This window comes from Haemaphysalis longicornis, unplaced genomic scaffold, assembly GCF_048455015.1.
Source record: "Haemaphysalis longicornis isolate Haplotype H1 unplaced genomic scaffold, Haemaphysalis longicornis Haplotype H1 scaffold_5, whole genome shotgun sequence".
In the NCBI taxonomy this organism is placed as follows: Eukaryota; Metazoa; Arthropoda; class Arachnida; order Ixodida; family Ixodidae; genus Haemaphysalis; species Haemaphysalis longicornis.
In genome coordinates this window covers 49,970,799-49,991,314 of record NW_027526385.1, presented here as the reverse complement: position 1 = coordinate 49,991,314, position 20,516 = coordinate 49,970,799, and the positions used below count along the sequence as shown (strand labels likewise).

Sequence of the window (20,516 nt, the reverse complement as noted above, 5' to 3'; positions counted from 1 at the left end):
CTAGGCTGTTGCAGAAGGGGCGATAAGGCATCAATTGACAACCAAGCAGCTTCCTCGAGTGTGTATTGTTCTATCCTAAGGTCACATTTGCCTCGCGATAATGCTTGTAGGCGTACCGTTTCGTGATATCAGATCACGGGGTTCTAACCTGTAAGAAATCACTTAATATGGGAAGGTGAACCACTTAACTTGAAGCTGTGTAGCGTTTGCAATGATTTATTTAGAAACAACGTCAACTGAATGATTTGATTGATTGTAGGGTTTAACGCGCCAACGCAACGCAGGCGATGAGGCGCGCCGTAGTGGAGAGCTCCGGATTAATTTTGACCACCTGGGGATCTTTAACGTGCGCCGAAATCTCGTACACACGGGCGTTTTTGCTTTTAGCCTCCATCAGAAAAGCGGCCGCCGCGGCCGGGAATCGAACCCGCGACCTCGTGCTCAGCAGCGCAACGCCTTAGCCACTGAGCCACCGCGGCGGGTGTCAACTGAATGAAGAACGGACGAACCAGCGGAATGACACTCTTCAAAAATATAGCTTATTGGTACCTTTAAAAGTTTTGTAAACCTGGCTACATGCCTGTGTCAAGTGCCTGCAGTATCGGTGCCTTCCCCAGTGTGCTTGCAACAAAGTCGGACTATGAATCACCCGGCCATTACGACCAATAAAACGCCGTTTCCGGTAGAACCCGCGTTACAAAAACCGGCGTATATTACGTTGCACAACAAAACTTCCTTTGTGGACGCTTTTGATTAGGGAAGTAATTGATACGACTCCTAGCATGGCTAATATGTCATTATATTGTGGTGGAATAGTAAAAACAAATGGCCATGCAAGTTTTGTTGCTGGAGTGCACTACAGGGTCCACATGGACGCCGGTTATGATACCTTAATAATGTTTAGACATACGAGGCCGAGTACATGCTCCAAAGTGCTTGAGACAAATTTTCCCAAATCTGCATTACAATCAATCAATCAACCAATCAACAAGGACATCTTTTTGCGAACTGCAATCAGGAGCACAACACCTCCTGTACACTTTATTCACCAACAAGCAGCAGGAAGCTCTTCGGGGTTCGCTGATTTTTTTACGTTGTCAGCCGACGCACTATGCGCCACTGCAGCCGCGTATGGTAGGCAGTGCATTGCGTCTAACCGAGATTTTCACACGGTGGAACTGAAGAACAACGTGACGGGTGTCGTCATCCTGTCACGTGACACTGCCATAGCAGCAGAAACCTGAAGCGGGCGTGCTCTGAGCTAGGTTCCCTGCTGCTATGGCGGCGTGCGAGCCCATTAACTACCCCGTGGCGTTCAGAGTTCTGTGCGCGGGAAATTCCTCCAGGTAAGCTGCGAATAGTGTTCTTGTCGCACGACGTACCTCGGCGTCAATTTTGTGGAATCTGGACAGCCTGCAAAGTGAAAAGAAAAAAGTTGATTCCGCGGTTTCCTTCCGCCACTGCATTCCGAATCCCAAAACTGCCTGGTGTTTCATCCTTGTCGTGTAGCCGGCCCGGTGACACGTAAAAGTAAACACACTACACCACTGTACGATTCATGACTATGACCCCCTTTAATCAGCGAGTATCGGTTATATACACACACGCGCAGTGGCGCCATCCATTCCGTGGCCAATGACTCAGAAGGCCATCTGGTGTAAATGTACAACACCACAATCCTCAAGATTGAGAATATTTTGCCATATACATGCTGATCCTCCAGCTAAACTCTTACCAAACGGAGAATACATGCGCTTAAAGTAGGGTTGGAAGGCTCGCCTTTGAGGTTCGCGGCTATGCTAAGTACCCTTTACTCAGCTGCGCTTGAGGATTACGAAAGTGAATTAAAATCTCTTCATGTCAGGACTTTCCGCATACTGAACCATGTGTATGGTGCCTGCTCCTGGAGACAACCGAATTTTTTTTTCTGCACTGTCGCCCTTTTTGACAGCTAGTCAGGTGCTTTTGAAGGAGCCGATTGAGACGATGGGGCTGACACTTTGAACTTCACTTAGTTCATCTTTCGCGGCATTAAACTCGGGTTCCGCAAAAGGGGATATTTTAATTTTATGCAAGCTTATCTTTCTGTTACAGGTCGCTTGAGTTGCTAAGGAATCCATAATCATTGGCTTATTCGGGTTTTATCATAGGGGACTTTACTTCGCACCCTTTGTTTTTGGAAAATAAATAATTACTTTAGGTCTCAATCCAAATATAGTCCATGGTTGAGCCCTGGCGAACTCTTTCATACGGATACAAGCCAAGACAATCGATAGCATCATCATCATGACCATCATCATCATCATCATCATCCTTCGCTGCTGCGTGCTTCTAATTGCACAAACACTGAAAACACCACAAACAAACCTATTATTTTCCTAGAGAGATTTACTGAGCACTTTTTTTTGTGTGCCAAAAAAACCACGCCTTTCGATACCGTATGGAACTGCCCACTCATTTGCAAACCGAGATGAATACCACAAGCCATTCTCTAGAAACAAGGCAGGTGACCCTGGCCGTCGAGGCCTTAGAAGACTAGCTCAAGCTGATCGACAAGGCCTGGGTCAGGTCACAAGCATCTGGGGCCCTGGAACGAGCATTCCACCCATGTTTATCCCCTTAATTCCCTCGTCAACCCCAATACAGTTTCACTGAACTTAACTGCTACTCACCAAGCAGAGCGAGTGTGCGCTCGAACTCAGTCCGTAGTATGTCCAATACTCTTGCAACACCCTCGGTGCCCTGGTAACAAGGTAGTAAAGACAGGGCCACCATTTTTGTTACATTAGTGTTCTTATTCTACGTGATGACAAACATAAATAACAGTTTCTTCCCTCAAAAGTTTAGGAATTGAGCCCTTTTGATGTGCAAAAACAAAGGTTCTCTGAGGCGTTCTCTTTGCTATCCTTTAATTGCATCAACCTATACAAATGGCATAATTGTAGTTGCTTTTTTTTCCATCCGTTGATGAGGGTACATATTCTGGGTTGGATTGGAACTCGTGAAGGCAGAAAGCTTGTAAATCGCTAGAAAAGGAGCCACGTATGACATTTACAGATAACAAGAGGTACAAGTCAGCTGTCTTATCCTTGTCTCATTCGGGTTTGCACATATCTGCTAAAGCAATGTCGCTTCTCTCTAGTACGTGATCCTCTCGCCGCCACACCATACTTGCGTGAAAAATGAGCCAAGTACAAGGTTTACGTGGAGAGCATATTTGTAGCAGAAACCCTGCTCACATTGTAGGCGAGTCCCCACAATGCAGACCTTCCGATGAACACTGCCCGTGCTCCTAGACTCAGGGCCTTGGCGACATCGGATCCAGTGCGGACCCCACCGTCCAAGTAGACTTCCATGCGGCCTCGGAGTACTGCAACGATTTCTGGAAGGGCTTCAATCTAAAAGGAGCGTGAAATAGCAAGTATAGTTGTCAGATGCACTTCGAAGAAGAGCCAAAACGTGTAAGCACTTGAGAGGCATTGCAAAACTTGTTCAAGGCCCTCTTTCAACACAAAACGTGCCCATCCAGAGGAGCGCACTATTTTGGCGATATTTACAACATAATGAATAGTGCCACATTGTCAACATTCTTGCCGTTGTCACCAGGTTACGTTGGTAACAGGGGGGTGGGCGTGTTGCCTAACTGCTTCCTCACCGTAGCTGGGGTGCCGTCCAGTTGGCGGCCTCCATGATTGGACACCAGAATGGCCGAAGCTCCAAAGGTCTGTGCGTACGCGGCCGCTTCGGCTGCGAAGAAGGAGAACCCCCAATATCCACCACTCATTTTCGATGTTGTCGAACCATTGCTGGAAGCTTTAAACCAATCATTTTTCTACCCCGTAAGTATTGAGTGGTTAGCTGAATTTCAGTAGCACTATGGGGCGCTGTTGAAGCTGCGAGTTGCGCTTTATGGTTAGTACAGCCCGGAAATAAGGGAGGCTGCTCCAAATTTTTTTTGCTAATAAAGAAGTTTATTCTCTCTCTTCTGCTTACTTTCGTGGAAAGCAGACGCCGTTTGAGCGTGTGTATAAGTGCTCTGAGCGACACTGCCGCTTGATTCCGTCTACTGCAGTTGCTGCAGAGACTAGCTGAACGCTCCTTGGTGTAATAAAATGTTTATATGGTTCTGTCCCCTGATTATTTTCCGACATTGCTACCTTAGAACTGCTTCGATACATAACGGGGGTACAACAGTGCACGTGTTAAAAATATGCCGTTAAATCCACCGCCTCATCTGTCTAATGAGCCACTTCGCGAACCAACCTTCCAGGACACGTTCACACGAAAAGGTTGGAGAGAGAGAGAGAGAGAGAGAGAGAGAAATAATGATTTATTGGAGAGTTTAGCTCTAACCCAAGCAGAAGCTGGCTACTCCAAACATTGGAGAATGCAAAAGGTACAATACTTGTCTTAAGGAACCACAAGGTTAGAGTAAGTACATTTAAACAGCAGCGGCTGAAAGATAGCATGTGCACTTAGTAACTACTTGCTATGTATAGTACACAAGCACAAAAATATATATGCATGTTTCCTTGCAGCAGCGGAATATAGTCCAGACAACTTATCTAGATCTATATGCAAAAATACAAAATGGCCACGACGTGACACAGATACTTCCGCCAATATACATAACACCCTTGTGTGTTTCCACACCCTACCAGAGGAATGTTCCCGCATTTGAGTGGACCGCGCTACCTTCCTAGAAAAAAGCTTTCACTGTTAAAACATTTTTATTTTGTTGACATTTCAAGGATTGAAGGAAGCGTGCGTCCTTACGCGTAACGATGCCCTTAATGACGATCGGAAGACTGGAGATCCTTTCCAACCAAGGAATGTCCTCCCACGTGACGGCTGGGTTGAACAGCCGGCTGGTGTACTCGGTCAACCCCGAGCCGGACATCGAGGACAGACCGGACAAAGATCCTTCTAGATTGGCGAGCCTGCATTTGCCAATGCATCATAAGTTGTATATGGGCAGAAATTTGAGGCGACAATAGTTTCTTGAGCTCACTCGAACAAGAAGAGAAAGGACATCTACAGACAGCTGAAATCTCTGGAATTTTTTTATTTCGCACAATTCAGCAGTAGAAAAAGTCACTACCTTCCAGAGTAGGTACAGGCCCCCCAAAAAGCAAACGGAGCACGGCTTCGTGAAATTACACAATTTGTTTTATCCGGCTGCCACCTAAATGGAAAATGTGCAACCGAATTCTGTCCTAGAATGATTTCTTTGAAATGTCATTTCGATGTTGCTGGCTACGCACAGGGCATGGAAATCCGCTCAAAACCGGCAACCTGCGCTCCGTTTACTTTTTTGGGGCACCTGTACATCATGTGCGTTGACCGAGAAACATAAAATAGTAGTCTAAAATGTCGGTTCCAGCCTCAATAAACACCTTATAAATAACATGCCACAGCATGAAAAAAAATTTAAGAAACATTTGCCGTACATGCAGCCCCAAAGAGAGGCATAAGGCCGCGTTTTATAATTTTAGGGGTTCCAAATGTCGCAAATACTCTACATATTGTCACGGGACATGCTGGACAATGCCGCATGGGGTCATGACCTTAACATCCACAATAACGATGGTGACGACGATGAGCGAGTGGCTGGTGGGCTGCCTACGCGCGCTTTTCATCGCCTCTTGTACATAATGTACATAAATCACCCATCACTTGCAATGGTTCCTCTTAAATGTTCCCTGCATCACGTAACAATATTATTTTGCATAATGTTTCGACTGTCAATGAACACGCTGAACGGCAATGTCAGACACCTTGTTGATTTGTTGATATGTCTTAGTGTCGATGCAAATTTAGTTTATTGGAATGAGTTCAGTAAGAAATTTCTAAAAAATATCCTATGGCATAGTTAATGCCCTAGAGATAAAAAAGGCATCATTGGGAAGCAGGTACTGTTATTGCGGTAACGTTTTTCGACCGGGATCGTACAAAATTTCACCACAGTAAGAACACCAAGCTAGCATATCTACGAAAGATGAGGGCTACAGACATACGGAACCAGGCAACCTTGGCAGCCGGCCACCTTTTGTCAGCCTCTTTTGTACAATCTTTTGCCTGTCAAAACCGGCGTTACATTGACAGGGGCTCTGAGCGGCCGCGTGCCGCAAACAAGCTCTGCTGGTTAGTGGAGATGGTGCGCTTGCAGTTAAATAGGTACGGTACTAGCAGCAGCAAATGACACCGCCTATCTGTGTGTTTGGAGAATCACTTCCGTACAGTTCATCTCTATTAAAGTGGTGGCGTACCTCACACGTAGGGGTACATGCTAAGAGTAATTTAATTCTGACATACTGTGTTAGAATTAAAACTGTGTGTTCTAGCATTAGTACTCCTCAAACAGTGCAAGTGCATAAAAAACTGTTGTTGATTCCTCTGTCATAGGAATTGGTAAAACACGAAAGTGTAATGTGCAGTGAAATCTGCAGCTGAGTGACATGTGGGTCAGCAGCTGTCTTGTGGGCGTGCTTGGCTAGCGACGCCCTGCTAGCGGGTTCCTTCGGCAAAGATATACTGGCGTCATTTCCGTGACGGATATGACGTCACTGATATCGTGGTGTATCCCGGCATAAAATACTTTGGTGTTAAAATATAAAACCCGAAAACGAACAACCCCAAGTTTAACCTACTGTTTAGTTATAAAGGTTGCTTCCCCGCAAGAAGACCCTGTGTGCAGGGGCGCAGCCTTTACAGGTCGCTTGTTTCGTTGTACTGGCGTCATTTCCATGACGGATATGACGTTTGTGAACTCTTCGTGTATCCGAAAGTAAAACACTTTCGTGTTAAAAGATTATTCTTGAACCCGTCTTAGTTCGAAATTACAGCGTTGTGTACGGTTTACTGATCATTGTATTTGTGCGCGCGTTTGCTTGATGCCCGAATACGCTGAGGCAGCAGAGCTCACGTAAGGTTTGGGGGTAGGCTGAATCTGTTCTTGACATCGATAATCCTCTGGCCAAAAACAGGCGCGTCGACAGTGAGCACTATGGCAGAGTAGCCCGCGTTGACGGCCCGCTTCACCAGGGACTCAGTCAGGGATCGATTCCGGTACACGTAGAGCTGGTACCACAGCAGGCAGTTTGGCGCCGCTCGGCGCACGTCCTCGAGAGAGGTCGTGCTGAGAGTGCTCAGTATCATCACTGTGCCCGCAGCTTCGGCAGCTGCGAAAAAAAACGAAAGAAACCATCATACTGTTTGATTGACATCATTTCACGGTCAACAACTCTGAGACGCCAAAACTGCGGAAAAAAATCACTACTGACCACTAATTAGAATGGATAATAAATGAAATTCTAACAGTCTAGATCCTGTTGCTCTAATGGTAGCCTTACTGAAGAACGTAAAAATCACCGTGAGATTATATTTAACTGACATCAGCCCGCCGATCTGTAACAAACTATTGTTAAACTAGGTTTATGCAGGTGTGGTTGTACAAAGGTTTTGTTTCTTTATTTGTTAGAAATTACGGGTACTTCTAGTGCAGTGAAATATTCTGTAGTATTCTAGCCTTTCTACACGCTTACCTGAAGTAATTCTTTCTTAAAACGAGAACAAACTGCCTCGAATTCGGCTGAAGTAAATACTCTTAGAATTGTGCCTTGGCACTACCTTTTGGAAGAATGGACACTTAGCACAACCATAGCTGTTGTAAAGTTTGCAACATTTGAACGCGATCAAAAGTGCTTGTTTTGTTTATGCCCTGCAAACAGGCCGAAATACAAGGGAAACGAAAGCAAAAAGCTTACAAAATGTTCCAGAGATATTGCCAAAGGGGTGAAAGAGATGTTAAATTTGATAAAATGTGTAAACGCTTCCTGCAACGCAAACTGAAATCAATTTAAGCACGTTACCTGAACGACGTAAATCTGGCGAACATACTTGTTTTTTTGCCAAAAGCTTCTTGTACTGAGTTTCAAGCAGGCGCGAACATTGATGTGTGATCGAGCCATGGGCGGCAAAAGCCAAACCTCACGGTTTTTTCGACCGCTGCACTTTAACTGAGTAAAACTATTGGAGCCAGCTCACCTCTTGCCGTGCCCACCTCACCGACTGGGTGGGCAAGTTTTTGCATCGCCGAGGGCGCGATGCCTATGGGCATGGATATCTCCTTCCCAAGCACAGTTGTAGCCGTCATTGTCTTTGAGACGTCCACCAGAACACGGGGTCGGAAGCGAAGTCTAGAAAAGAAAGGCGTGAATTAGGACACGTTAATTCTTACAGGTTGGGAAAGACAGGGAAAAAGGTGATGTTTTCGTTACTAGACGTGCTGCAGGAAAGGCAATGAATAAAGCTTTAAACTGGCGCTTAAGAATTGAGTGTGTCTGGACAGTCATGATGACAATCAAACTTCTTATGCACTTTTCGTTCCGCAAACAAAAATTTTGGTATTGACTTTTCCATTAGAAATTCGTCGAGAGCATCAGAGGCGAAAGAAAACCTTGGGAATGAGCAAATGGTCGGTTCAAAAACCCACCAATACATCAAACAGGCTAGAATTCATGGCATATGCGGAGACAGATGCTCCTGGGCCTTCTAAACAAACCTTCCGTTTGGGCACGCCGAGTTTTGATGTGTTCGAATGTGGCTGTAGGCTTGGCGGTCTTCCTTGTCTACGTTATTCCATTGAAAGATGGGCTCATGCATGAATGTTATTCCCCGCACAGAAATGCCGTTTACGGGGCTGGTTATTTTTTCACACCAGGTGATACTTCTAGGAAAGGGGTGTTTTTTATTACAATGAGCCGATTGACTCAAAGATGTGACCACAACTGAAATCGGATATACGAAAATAGGCAACATGCTGCAGAGAGAGAAGGACAAAAACCACCTGTACGCTTTGTAGGACGTCTGGTGTGAACATGTTGCCGTACTCCGCTTTTTTACAGCATTATCTAGCTGTTGCGGAAGAACGAGTTTGTAAGGTTGGAGAAGGGTATATACGACATGAGCGCCTGTTTCGCCTAGATTCCCTTCCGTCGTTATTTTCTAGACCCCTTACAGCTGTTGTGACTCCAAGTCGGCTTGGCACAACTTTCCATAGTGCCCTTCAAATCAGCCCACTGCGTAGCCTTCAGCCTACGCGACCCCCTTCTCCCTTTCGCCTTACTGCCCCCCCCCCCCCCCCCAAACACACGTGTTCACTCTGAAGGGGTATCAAGCAGAGTACTTGTATGTCCAAAGACTTTCCTTTTGGTGCATTTGAATATCGCTTTATAAAAGTTTGACAGACTAAATTCTTATTGAAACTCATTACATGAACTCATGGTGGCTGCTTATTGATTTTCGTATCGTGTAGCGCTACGTTCTGAAGTTACCAACCTGCAATATCGCAATTGAGCGGGCCTATTTGTTTCCCATTGGCGGTTCCCCCGCAGATCAATGAATGGGAAGTGAACGTGGTAGATTTACCATGATCTGGGGCCCCTTTGATCTCAATCTTCTGTTTTCTTATTGTATAAACGTACTCTATTGTATGGCTGGCTGTAGCAAGTGTTGTCCGAACGAGTAATTTTTCGGGTGGAAATTAGGAACACTTTACGTCTTAAATCTGTAATTCTCTTGGCGCAGAATAAAATAAATTTGTCTGCAGCCCGAAATGTCAGTGAACGAGTTAAGATTTAGAGTTGTCTATATTGTAGTAGCCATATATTGTAGGGTTAAACTATGGCCCTGTTAAATGAACATGATGACCAGGTAAGCGCGGCACAACGAAAGCAATAACGTACCTGGGGCATAGACACGGCACACTATTCGTGCCGCCCATTTATCATACACCCCAGCGGCGATGTTCACTTGGTACGGACCGTGTTCTTATGCCAAACTAACCTGGAGTACGCTTCCACATTTTCCCGGAGTGTCTGTTCCTGGTCGGCGCCGCTGTCGTAGTAACCGCGGGTTGTCCTCTCCAGCCTGGCGTCGCCCAGCCTCTGAATGTCGGATATGGTCACCACATCCGGGTCTGGCGTAAGTTCGATAGGAGGCACCATGGCGCGGCTGCTACCGTCACGTTTGTCCGCCGCACCTTCTCTACTTGCTTCCCTTGCACCCCCAATGCCCGCTTCCAGTTCAAGGGAGACCCCTGGCGGATCGCCCCCTTGCGTCTGCCAGGCTGGTCGGGCATGTACAGGGGGAGCGAAGTCCGGTGTTGCGTCAGGCATTGAGTAGGAGGGGCCACGCTGATTTTGGGTTAAGCTGGGGTCTTGGTAGCCCCGACCATTGCGATCTAGTCCGGGGCGGAGGTTATAGTTGAGCCTGGGATCAAACCGTCCGTAGCTGTCGGGATAAGAACCATCACTGTAAGCACGATTCCCCTTAAGTAGCAAGTCGGGGGGTAATCCTCGGCCATAATCTGGATAGAACGCTAAGCCTTGCGGGCTGACATAGCCGGGAGCGGGCGGAGGGATGTCCTGATTGGGAATGCCTCGCGCGTCCACGTGTAGACTATAACTTTCAGCTGTCAGTGGCGCAGATTTCTCGCTGTTTGGGGGTTCGGCAGTAGCAACTTTGATGGTCTCTTCCTGTTTCGAGAGCTGGGCTCTTTGGTCTGCCGGTGCTACTGTTGTTTCCTCTTGACGCTGCTGGTCGCTGCTTGCTTGGGTACCTGCAGGGTGATAAATGTCAGAAAAAAAAACTGTTGTTGATTCCTCTGTCATAGGAATAGGCAAAGCACGAAAGCGAAATGTGCAGCGAAATCTGCAGCTGAGCATGATGTGCGGGCCGGCGGCTGTCTTGTGGTTATGCTTGGTGAGCGACGTCCTGCTGGGGGGTCGCTTCGGCAAAGGTGTGCTAGCGTCATTTCCGTGATGTATATGACGGATAGTGAAATCTTTGTGAATCCCGGCATAAAACACTTTCGTGTTAAAATATAAAACCCGAAAACGAACAACCCTAAGTATAACGTACTCTTTACTACTAAAGGCTGCTTCCCTGCAAGAAGACCCTGATTGCAGGGGTGCACGTTTACAGACCGCTTGCTTCGGGGTACTGGCGTCACTTCCGTGAGGGATGTGACGTCATTGAAATCTTGGTGTATGCGGGAATAAAACAAATTTTTATTACCAACGTCACTTCTACCCGTGTAAAATGTAGGCCGTTTGGCTTTTACCGCTGAATGTAGCCCGCAAATCAGGGGCAGTGCTACGTGAACATGTTGAGGCTCCGCAAAAAATGATAAAGCCCGCACAGTCAGCAAACGGCAAGAAATCTTGGCATGAAAATCGGAGGTATTTTTCTACTAGCGATGACACAACTTTTTTCTCGCCTGCTTTTAAACCGGCTGATAATGATTGAGTGCCCCATTTAACACTTCACAGTCCTTGCGCTTACTGCTAACTGGACTAAATGAGGCAAGCATGAGTACATAAACGTTTTGTCATTCTTAGCAACATCATTCACCTGTGAAAGTAGGAAAGCCGGACAGCAGTCAAGAGTCTGTTTTAAAAGAAAGCGTGAAGAGTTAAATAGACAGAAGTACCACAACAAAAATATCTGGCCATTTATTTTTGTTCTCGTATGGAGCGAGTTTGTTTCTAAGCACTTCCCCGTGTTTCTCCCTATTTTGCCCAGGGTAACTATTGTAATTGTGCGCAGCAATTGGGGCTCAAAAATGGAAATCAAATCCTGACGCTAACGAAACCGCTTCTACAGTAGACGCCACAGGCGGAGTTTTGACGCCAGTAATTAAAAAATGCACATGGTTATTTTATTTACACACGTATCAGTTGCGCAGTCGCATTACCACTGCTCGATTGTTGCGTGTATACTTCACGCTTAAAATTTTGTAAAGACGATAGCCTTTCTTGGGCTACTAAACCCAGAAATTTTGGTCTGTATGTATCTGTCTTTGTCTGTCTGTCTGTGACTCGATTCAGCCACGCGGCAAAAGTGAAACAAAATCTGTGCAATAGTCTTATATATCCACATCCAAATCTAAACGTCTAAGCCCGGTGTTAATGTTCGCACTCGTCCAAATTTTTGAACAAGAACGACATTGCGCAAATATAAGGCAGAAAACTCAATAGAAAAGTGATATTTGCAGTGTTCCTTAATTAAAACATTCATAGATGCTTGGTTTCTGCGATAGCAAATGAAATACTACACCAATTGCAGAAATTCGTCGCCTGCTTTTGCTAGCGCTACTATAGCTCCTGGCGGAATTTAAGAAATTGAACGGCACCAGCAACGAAGAGTTCCCCTAGATATATGCTCCGTTGGAACGCACGTGGAAAAGGGCAACGTGGGTCTATAAATATTGTAGTAGGGCAACTGAATTCACTCGCGTCTGTGTCGCACGGCAGCACTGGCATCGAGGCACCCGCCCTGGAGCAATGGAAAGCGGTAAATTTAAATTGCTTGAGCAAACCTTTAGTGTATTTACCTTGAGAGGAGCGCGACGGAAGACGAACAGCTTGAGAGGCGACTTGGAGAGCAAAGGGAGGCATTTACTCGGCAAATGTCTTCAAAGAATATCGTCTTTTGACGATATTTTCAAGGAAAGGAGCAGATACACAGGCAATTTTTTTCTGAGAAGTTAACTTAACAACTATTAACAACGGGTGTTGTTACCGACACCATTCGATCTCGTAATGTTGATCTCGTGCGGAACCTTCACTTAGTTGAGGCTAGTTTTTAAGAAAATGGCTATTTTTACTTTCTCCTAAGCTGGGGTGCAGACAACGCTGTTAGAAATATACAAGAAATGTTCACAGCGCAGTACAGCGAGGACCAAAGGTAGGAACGGAACAACGCGACACGTAAGTGTATTGAGACTACAGTTATGCACAGATTCCTAACAGAATTAAAATAATCTAAATTTATAGCAGCACCATTAGGCCATAGTTCGCTTAGCATCCCAAGGAACCAATAACGGACGTACAGAAGGGAGATATTTCACGGTGGGTGGCATGCCCTACGTCCGAATAGGTGTGGTGCATACTAAACAGCATGCTGAAACTGATGTTGAATTAGGGTATTTTAACATGGTTTAGCTAGAAATGCACACGGTTGTGAAATACAATTTGCAATCACAGTACGCATAACCCGCAAGCTGCCCGAACGTGTCAATTGCTTTCATGTTAACCAACACCCACTCAATAATTTAGCTTTCATAAGTCGTCCGGATTTTAAAATTGAGTTTTAAGTGACCAAAAACCGCTGAAATGTGTGATCTGCATTTAAACAGGAGTAAGGTTGTGCTAAAAGATTGCATTTTTACACCCTTAATGACTCGGGTGCAACGCAGATCGCTGCTTTATTCCTGCCTTATTGACTGATCGATTACATTCACCAAAACCCTCACGGCGTCACCACTTTTTCTCATCTACTCAAATATTAAAAGCAGTCAATGGCATTAGCCCAATTTTGCCGGTGTCACATCTGGCGCGTCCAAGGGCAGTCATCCCCATCATACTATCACCACCCCCCGGTAGACTCTGTTGGTAGTTTTGCAGCATCACCTGTATATGTATACATAAAAAGGTCGTGTAGCGCAACATAATATAACCTACCCTAAGCATACCCCAACAAAACCTAACCTAAATTCAATTTAAACCTAACCTTCAACGAACAGAACATAACGCGAGCAAAGTTTTCTCGATTTCATTGTACGCAAAACAGCGTGGTGCTACGGAACCACCAGAAAAATACTCTCCCCATTAATACCGTCCTCGTCATCATCATCACTATCATTTTAATATTCGCCGCAGGACGAAATCGCTGTCGTTGTGACAGTGTTATTGGGCTTTGTAATTTTTTAGATGTTTTCCAGAGACCAATACTTTCGCGGAAACCGCTATTTCAATGAACACTAATCTTAGCCAGAGTAGGGAAGCACTTTGCAGTTATCCTCTTTTAACATTTTATTCACGCAATACATTATCAATTACTTCTTTTTCCCATTTTATCACAACAACGGTTTTCCCGATAGGCCATTTCGCTATAGAATATCTCGATTTTATCGGGTTTTTATAGGAGCGACACCTTTTCCGTGACCAATTCAAGAAACACCTTACACTACTAATTGACTTCCATCGTGATTTCATGCTATTATCAAATATCTCTCCCTTTGCTGGTCTCGCGTGGTATTACTGCGGCTCTTGAGTACCCGTAGAATGATGTTCACTAGTTGTCATGAATTTTGTGCCGATATTCTCACTCAAATCATTTTAATCGCTGCATTTTAGGCTTCAATCAGTATTACAGCGTAAACGATCCATATAAAAACCAAGGGTTGCAAAAATTACTCCTGCAGTTCTGCCCCCGTGTGTGCTCTTGCTCCGCGCTGTGTATACGTGTCCCCTCACAAAAATATATTTGGGAGCCTTAAAGCAACATAGCAGAATAAATAAATAAAAAATTCACTATCAAAAGTACAGCTCACATCTGCATTGAAAGACACTAAAACAGCCTTTTTGGTGCCCGTTTTTTTTTCAGTTTTGTTGTTCACCCGCTGTTAACGAGGGCAGTCTAACACACAATCTTTTCTATAGACCTCGGTAGCACTACAAGCAGAGACAGGAACCCCACAAAATTGGCCATGCCTGCCCGCATCCCTAGCTAAGCGCTTTTTTCTGCTCCCTACAAGACTTCACTATTGGGATCGGTGTTCACTTACCGGATAAAAGGCGCCACTAAACACCCAAACCCCTCCACCGCTTCCCCCGAAAATTTACAAACAATCTTAAGTCGTCATCTCTTACGTCACAAGTATCTTTCAATCCTTCATCCGAGCCGAACTCCCTGAATTCAAAGAACGACATTACTGGCACGGTTTCGGGAGTCGTTAGTAACGGCCTTTGACAGTGTTAGGTTCGGTTACACTGATTTAACCAAAATGGTGCGAGTGTACTCTTCGTGCCGGTTAGAAACTACAGTGATTTCATCAATGAGGGCACTCACCTACAGCACAGCAGCAGACAAGTAACGGAAGCAGTACCAACGCTCCGCATCCTCCTATGCAGCCCATCCGTCAGCTTCGTCGACAACGCTGCAGCGTCTTGCCGTGATTTCTTGTTCCTAGACACGCGGGGACTCGACCAGCTTCCTCCACAGCTGACCTCCCTGAGACGTCACAGGCGAAAGTGGTTGATCCCCGGAATTTCAATGACCGCCGCCGCGGGGAGTCTTGTGCCGGCCGGCAGCTCCCGCTGTTGATCTCACCCCTTTGGCTGCCGATATTTCCTACGGATAGAAGAAGCAGAAACGAATGATATGAGGGGAGAGAGGGAGCAGAAACAATCACCCTCTCTCCTATCGGGGCGTGCAGCGGCCTGGGTCAAGTCTCCGCTCGCGTCGACCTTGGTCGGGCGGATGCCTGAGAGCCAGGCTGCGTTATCGCGGTGCGGAAATGTGGCGGAGTTGGATTTGGCGGGCGGCAGCGAGTTTTGCGTTGCAAACAAGGGGTTGCTTTTTGTTCTCTGCAAACTGGAGTCTGACATGTGTAGTTATAAAGGATGGGTCGTATGTATGGTTCTGACGTAACTGAGAGTGGGTTAGCCACGTCAAAAAAGGAATAGTATTACACAACCAATGCCAACTATCGGTGCTTACCTCATTAGGAAGCAGAACGTGACTTCTCCCAAAGACAAAAAACTTGGATCGTCCCCAAAGTGGCTAGTGGAAAGGAGTTCATGGTGGGTAGCTTTTATGGATATTGTAGAAAACACGGACGTAAAAAACCTATAGCTCAATTTGAGGGAATGAAACCATGGTAAATGTAAAACAAAGAGCACGAATACTAAGTATAAGGGTATCAAAGTAGTTGCCCCGTCTTGTTGCTACCTGTCGAACACGTCGAGGCATCAACATCCTCATCATCCTCGTTATCATAGAGGACACTGCAATTTGTCTTGTCCTCTCTTGCCCCTAGCCTCGCCTGCTTGGCACAGTTCTTACCTTTAGCACAGTCTTACGAAACAGAACAAAGTTATGCGAATAATGTGATGTTGCTAAGAAAACAAACTGTAGGAAGACCGGCCATGTAGTACGCACAACTTACAACAAACCGTGGGCCGGCTGAGCAGCACAAGGGCCACCTAGAGAAAGCATGAAAAGTACAAAGAGAGCAACAACTATGCCGGCGGATTTTATTGACTGCATTTTACTAGTGAAAAAGAGACGCGGACGAAGAAGAAGTACACAGGACACTCGCTAGTGTCCTGTCCTAGACTCAATCGATCAATCAATTGCTTAAAATGCCGCAAATTTAAAGTCGGCGACCACAAAACGTTTAGGCGTGTACACTGAATCTGGTACGCGTACTTTGAAACTTAGCAAAGGGTCATACACAAACACACACACAAACTATAGCTGAACCCACGATCAACATCATAATGAGAGAAAGTACGCTCTCTAGCACTGCGGTTTGGGTAGATCACAGACGACGTCGGGGAAAGGCTGAAAGCTTCGCTTTAGAAATTAGATTCAAGCCTACAAATTAAACTCTCGGAGTCAGTGTGCGCAGTGTTCGCGATATTCTGGTTTTCGTTCTCATATTTTTTTTTCTGAACGGGTATTGCGAAAAGGGTTAGCGGTGAATTAGGAGGGTTGAGGGTTACAATAAATAAGCGTAATGTTCGCCACAGCACATGCGAAGGCAAAACATTGTTCGTAATCGCTATATTAAAAGCACAATGACGCGGCTTCCACACTGCTTCTTAAAAACGCAGAAAAACAGTTGAAGAACCTAAATATATATCACCAGCAAAAAAGACATGGAACAGGAAAGAAGCTGACAGGACGATTCTCGGTCCGTGTCGTTACTTTCCTGGTAATATGTAATGTCACTAGATCAGGTTACAGAGTATCGACGCTTTTTTCTCCGATTGCTCCGTGCCGCCGCCATGATAATTAGACTGTTCACGTCACGGGACGTTTGTTACACGGCGGCGGTGCATGGGTTCCTCCATTTTGTTGTTTATGAGTTTCAGTCTATCAACTATGATAGAGTTAGCTCGTCCTTCCTGCTCTGAGGTTGCGCATGACTGATGTTCCGAACACGAATCGAAGATTACACGTGTATCAGCATTTTAGCAGCAGAAGTGTGTCCGAAGATGCTGTTTTGCTTCGTATTCGCCAGTGTTGTTAACACACGACCCGGTATATGCTAGCGGTGAGGACGCAGATGCAGCAATCTCGCAACACTGATAACATCCAAATGGATGCCGTTGACTTGCGTGTCTCAGTGGTGGTGTACTCTGATACCTTATCTAGTGACTCCGGTAATATATATTCAAGTCAAGACACACTAGCCCAACGTTTAGGCTTAACAGTCGAAAGACATGAACATGCAATTGAATCAGGTCGTCCATGGGAAAATTATTGGATGTAACAATGGCGCCGTGCAGTGCCGTAAACACCGAAGCGCGGTTAGGCGCTTTGAATACCAAATTGGAGAATTTGGTATACCAAATTGGAGAGGTAATTGGAGAATAATGGGAGAGGCCTTTGCCCTGCAGTGGGCGTAGATAGGCTGGTGATGATGATGATGATGATACCAAATTCTATGTTGCAGGTCGCTATAGCTTTGCCTCGTGGGACCGTGTTTTCAATTTCCAGAATTTTAAGTGAATTCGCAATGTTGTTTTACGCAAGCGACCGGCAAATTTAATCGCAAAGATATCGTGTAGAGTCCTGCAATTTGAAACTTTTCTTACGAAAATTACCGCGCACACACATTGAAGAATGCAAAAACTTTTGATCGGTATTCTTGGCGCTAGAGGAACTTGAACTTTTAATGGGTGTATGTACGTTAATACAACAAGCCATTCCAACAACCCTCACAGAAAAGGGAGCGAAAGGCGTTTGTTTGAACTGGAGGACACGGCGCAATCACTTCTTCGCATCCATACGTTTCTGTTCACTGCCTTTAAAACTACCCAAGTTCTTTGCCTCAATTTAACTACTGAGCTCTTGGTAGGTTCCACTGGGGCTCGCCTCCCATCCCGTAAATTTCTGTCAAAAAATTATTCAGAATGAAGTCAGGATTTGTTTTGATAGGCATTTGACGTAAGAACCTTGAGGTCCAAAAAACGCACTTGACAACTTACGATTTCTGTACCGTTAGCAGAGGTACAAAAATCAAATACAGAGGTACAAATTCTGTACCGTTAGTAGTAGGGGTTAATGGAGAATACCTCAGTAACCTCAGATTTGCTGCTGACGTTGCCTTGCTAAGTAACTCGGGGGACGAATTGCAAAGCATGCTTTCTGCACTGGGCGAACAGAGTAGAACCGTGGGCCTGAAAATTAATATGCAGAAAACTAAAGTAATGATCAATAACCTCGGGACAGCACAGCAGTTTGAGATAGGTGGCGAGGCAGTGGAAGTGGTAAGCGAATATATCTACTTAGGCCAAGTTGTGACCCCAGATCCCAACCATGAGGCAGAGATAATTAGAAGGATCAGAATGGGGTGGGGTGCATATGGCAGACATTCTCAAATAATGAATAGCAGCCTACCATTGTCGCTCAAGAAGAAAGTGTATGACAGCTGCATCTTACCGGTACTCACCTACGGGGCAGAAACTTGGAGGCTCACTAAGAAGGTTCAACTTAAATTGAGAACGACTCAGCGGGCAATGGAGGGGAAAATTATAGGTCTAACATTAAGGGACAAGAGGAGAGCGGAGTGGGTCAGGGAGGAAACTGGTGTTACAGACATATTAGTAGAAATTCAGAAAAAGAAATGGACGTGGGCAGGGCATGTAACGCGAAGGCAAGATAACCACTCGTCATTAAGGGTAACAGAGTGGATCCCTAGAGAAGGCAAGCGTTGTAGGGGGCGGCCGAAAGTTAGATGGGCAGATGAGATCAAGAAGTTTGCTGGGATAAATTGGTCACAGTTGACACAGGACCGAGATAATTGGAGAATAATGGGAGAGGCCTTTGCCCTGCAGTGGGCGTAGATAGGCTGGTGATGATGATGATGATGAGCAGAACAAATTTAGTAATTTCTTTTATTTTTCGGCCTCTGCGTTAGGCGAAGAATGTGGTGTGCAGATTTCTATATTTTATGTTAAAAAGGTAGTCGTATCTTTAAAGCCATCGCGAGGGATGTTTTAAAAAACCTTGTAATTAGACAGATTTGGCATATCGTTTCGGTATTTGCGTTACCGTTTCCCGTGTTACCGGAAGCCGAAGTTACGCGTTTTAGCACACGGTTTGCGGTTTGCGCATTCTGGCTTACCGGCCGCCGTGGGACCCACAGCGACATCTAATGCATTAATATCGAAACAAATCACGCATAATTTTGTTGCTCAGAGCTATCTGCTTTCGTTTAAAGTAGCTTGAATGTTTCACTTTTCGGGTGAAGCGTTCTCAATAACATTGTTATATTTGAGAATACTGTAGCCATCACCTGTACAGCTTTAAAAAAGAAAAGTGGTGTCTGTGGCGCCATCTACTGAGTACAGTAGAAATCAAGGTAAACTAGAATTTACGCCTGCGCTAAATATTTCGGCATGAAATGGGTAAGATATCTTGAAATAATTACTGAATAACCTACACTACCTTGCCCGGCACAATTTTGGAGACGTAAAAGTGATTTGCGTGCTCAGAAACGTATCTCAACAATTTAAGGCGGGCGAGGCTTAGCACGAGTAAAGACGGCCATCTTGCTCACCCATCTGGAAAAAAATAGTTGTTTGTCGTACTCCTGAGGACCATTTAACGAGAAAAATGTAATAAACCACATCAACTAAGAATAGTTTTACCGGCTGTACCTAGCATCAAGGGCCGAGCGCACTTGGTTTGCTGTATTCAAGACGAGAAGGTACACTTGGTCTGCTGGGGAAGCGCCATGGCGATGCTAAAGGCTGTGGCGGTAAGTTATCGTTCACGGTAACTGGCCGCGCAAGCGCAGTCGACTTCTGCAAACCCGGTCACCGGTAATGCAAGCACGGTAGCGATATGCTAAAACTCTCTATTATATTTTAGGAATATGGTATTAGTAATGTGTAGACGCAAAAAAATAAAAAACCCGATAGTATTGTGAGATATTAAATACAGTAACACCTCGTTAACTCGAAGTAGTAAAAACCGGGAAATATTTCGAGATAAGCGGATTTTCGAGATAAGCAAAGTTGCGTGAATTGCCATGAAATATCGAGTTCTTTGCACAAAAGGCGCTACTACTTAGCAGCTCTTAAACACCAGCTTTCAATCTTGCTTTTCGTAAAGCTTTTAAAGAGAAAAACAACATACAGGAGACGTTCACGGGCTGGGTTTTGTAGCACTGCAATTTTACTTAGTAGAAAAGAACTGCGTAACGCTGGTCTGCTTTGCGGCCGCACTGGGGCCTATAGTAAGAAATCCTCTAGCTGCTTGACGGACTTGACTCATTGCATTAGCCGATCTTCCCCGCCGCTGCACTCAACCTTATTTCGCAGCAAGCGCAGCAAATTCCCCGTTTCGCCATATGTCGGCACCTCTCAAGGAGGTTCGTCACCATCGCCCCCGTCTTCGCCGTCCTTTTGTGGCTATTTCAACGATTTCGGCGT

The 20,516-nt window shown here is 45.4% G+C and overlaps 1 protein-coding gene across 1 annotated transcript; it reads right to left on the bottom strand.

Moving 5' to 3' along the window:
* Positions 1-998: 998 nt before the first annotated feature.
* LOC144138208 (uncharacterized) lies at positions 999-15,198 on the bottom strand. Its single transcript, XM_077670391.1, has 9 exons — positions 14,917-15,198; positions 9,847-10,621; positions 8,047-8,198; positions 6,926-7,181; positions 4,777-4,940; positions 3,656-3,747; positions 3,240-3,398; positions 2,673-2,742; positions 999-1,413 (listed from the first exon to the last, which is right to left on the bottom strand). Exons 1-9 carry the CDS (start codon positions 14,981-14,983, stop codon positions 1,316-1,318), a joined length of 1,833 nt encoding a protein of 610 aa, XP_077526517.1. The 5' UTR covers positions 14,984-15,198; the 3' UTR covers positions 999-1,315.
* Positions 15,199-20,516: the final 5,318 nt, after the last annotated feature.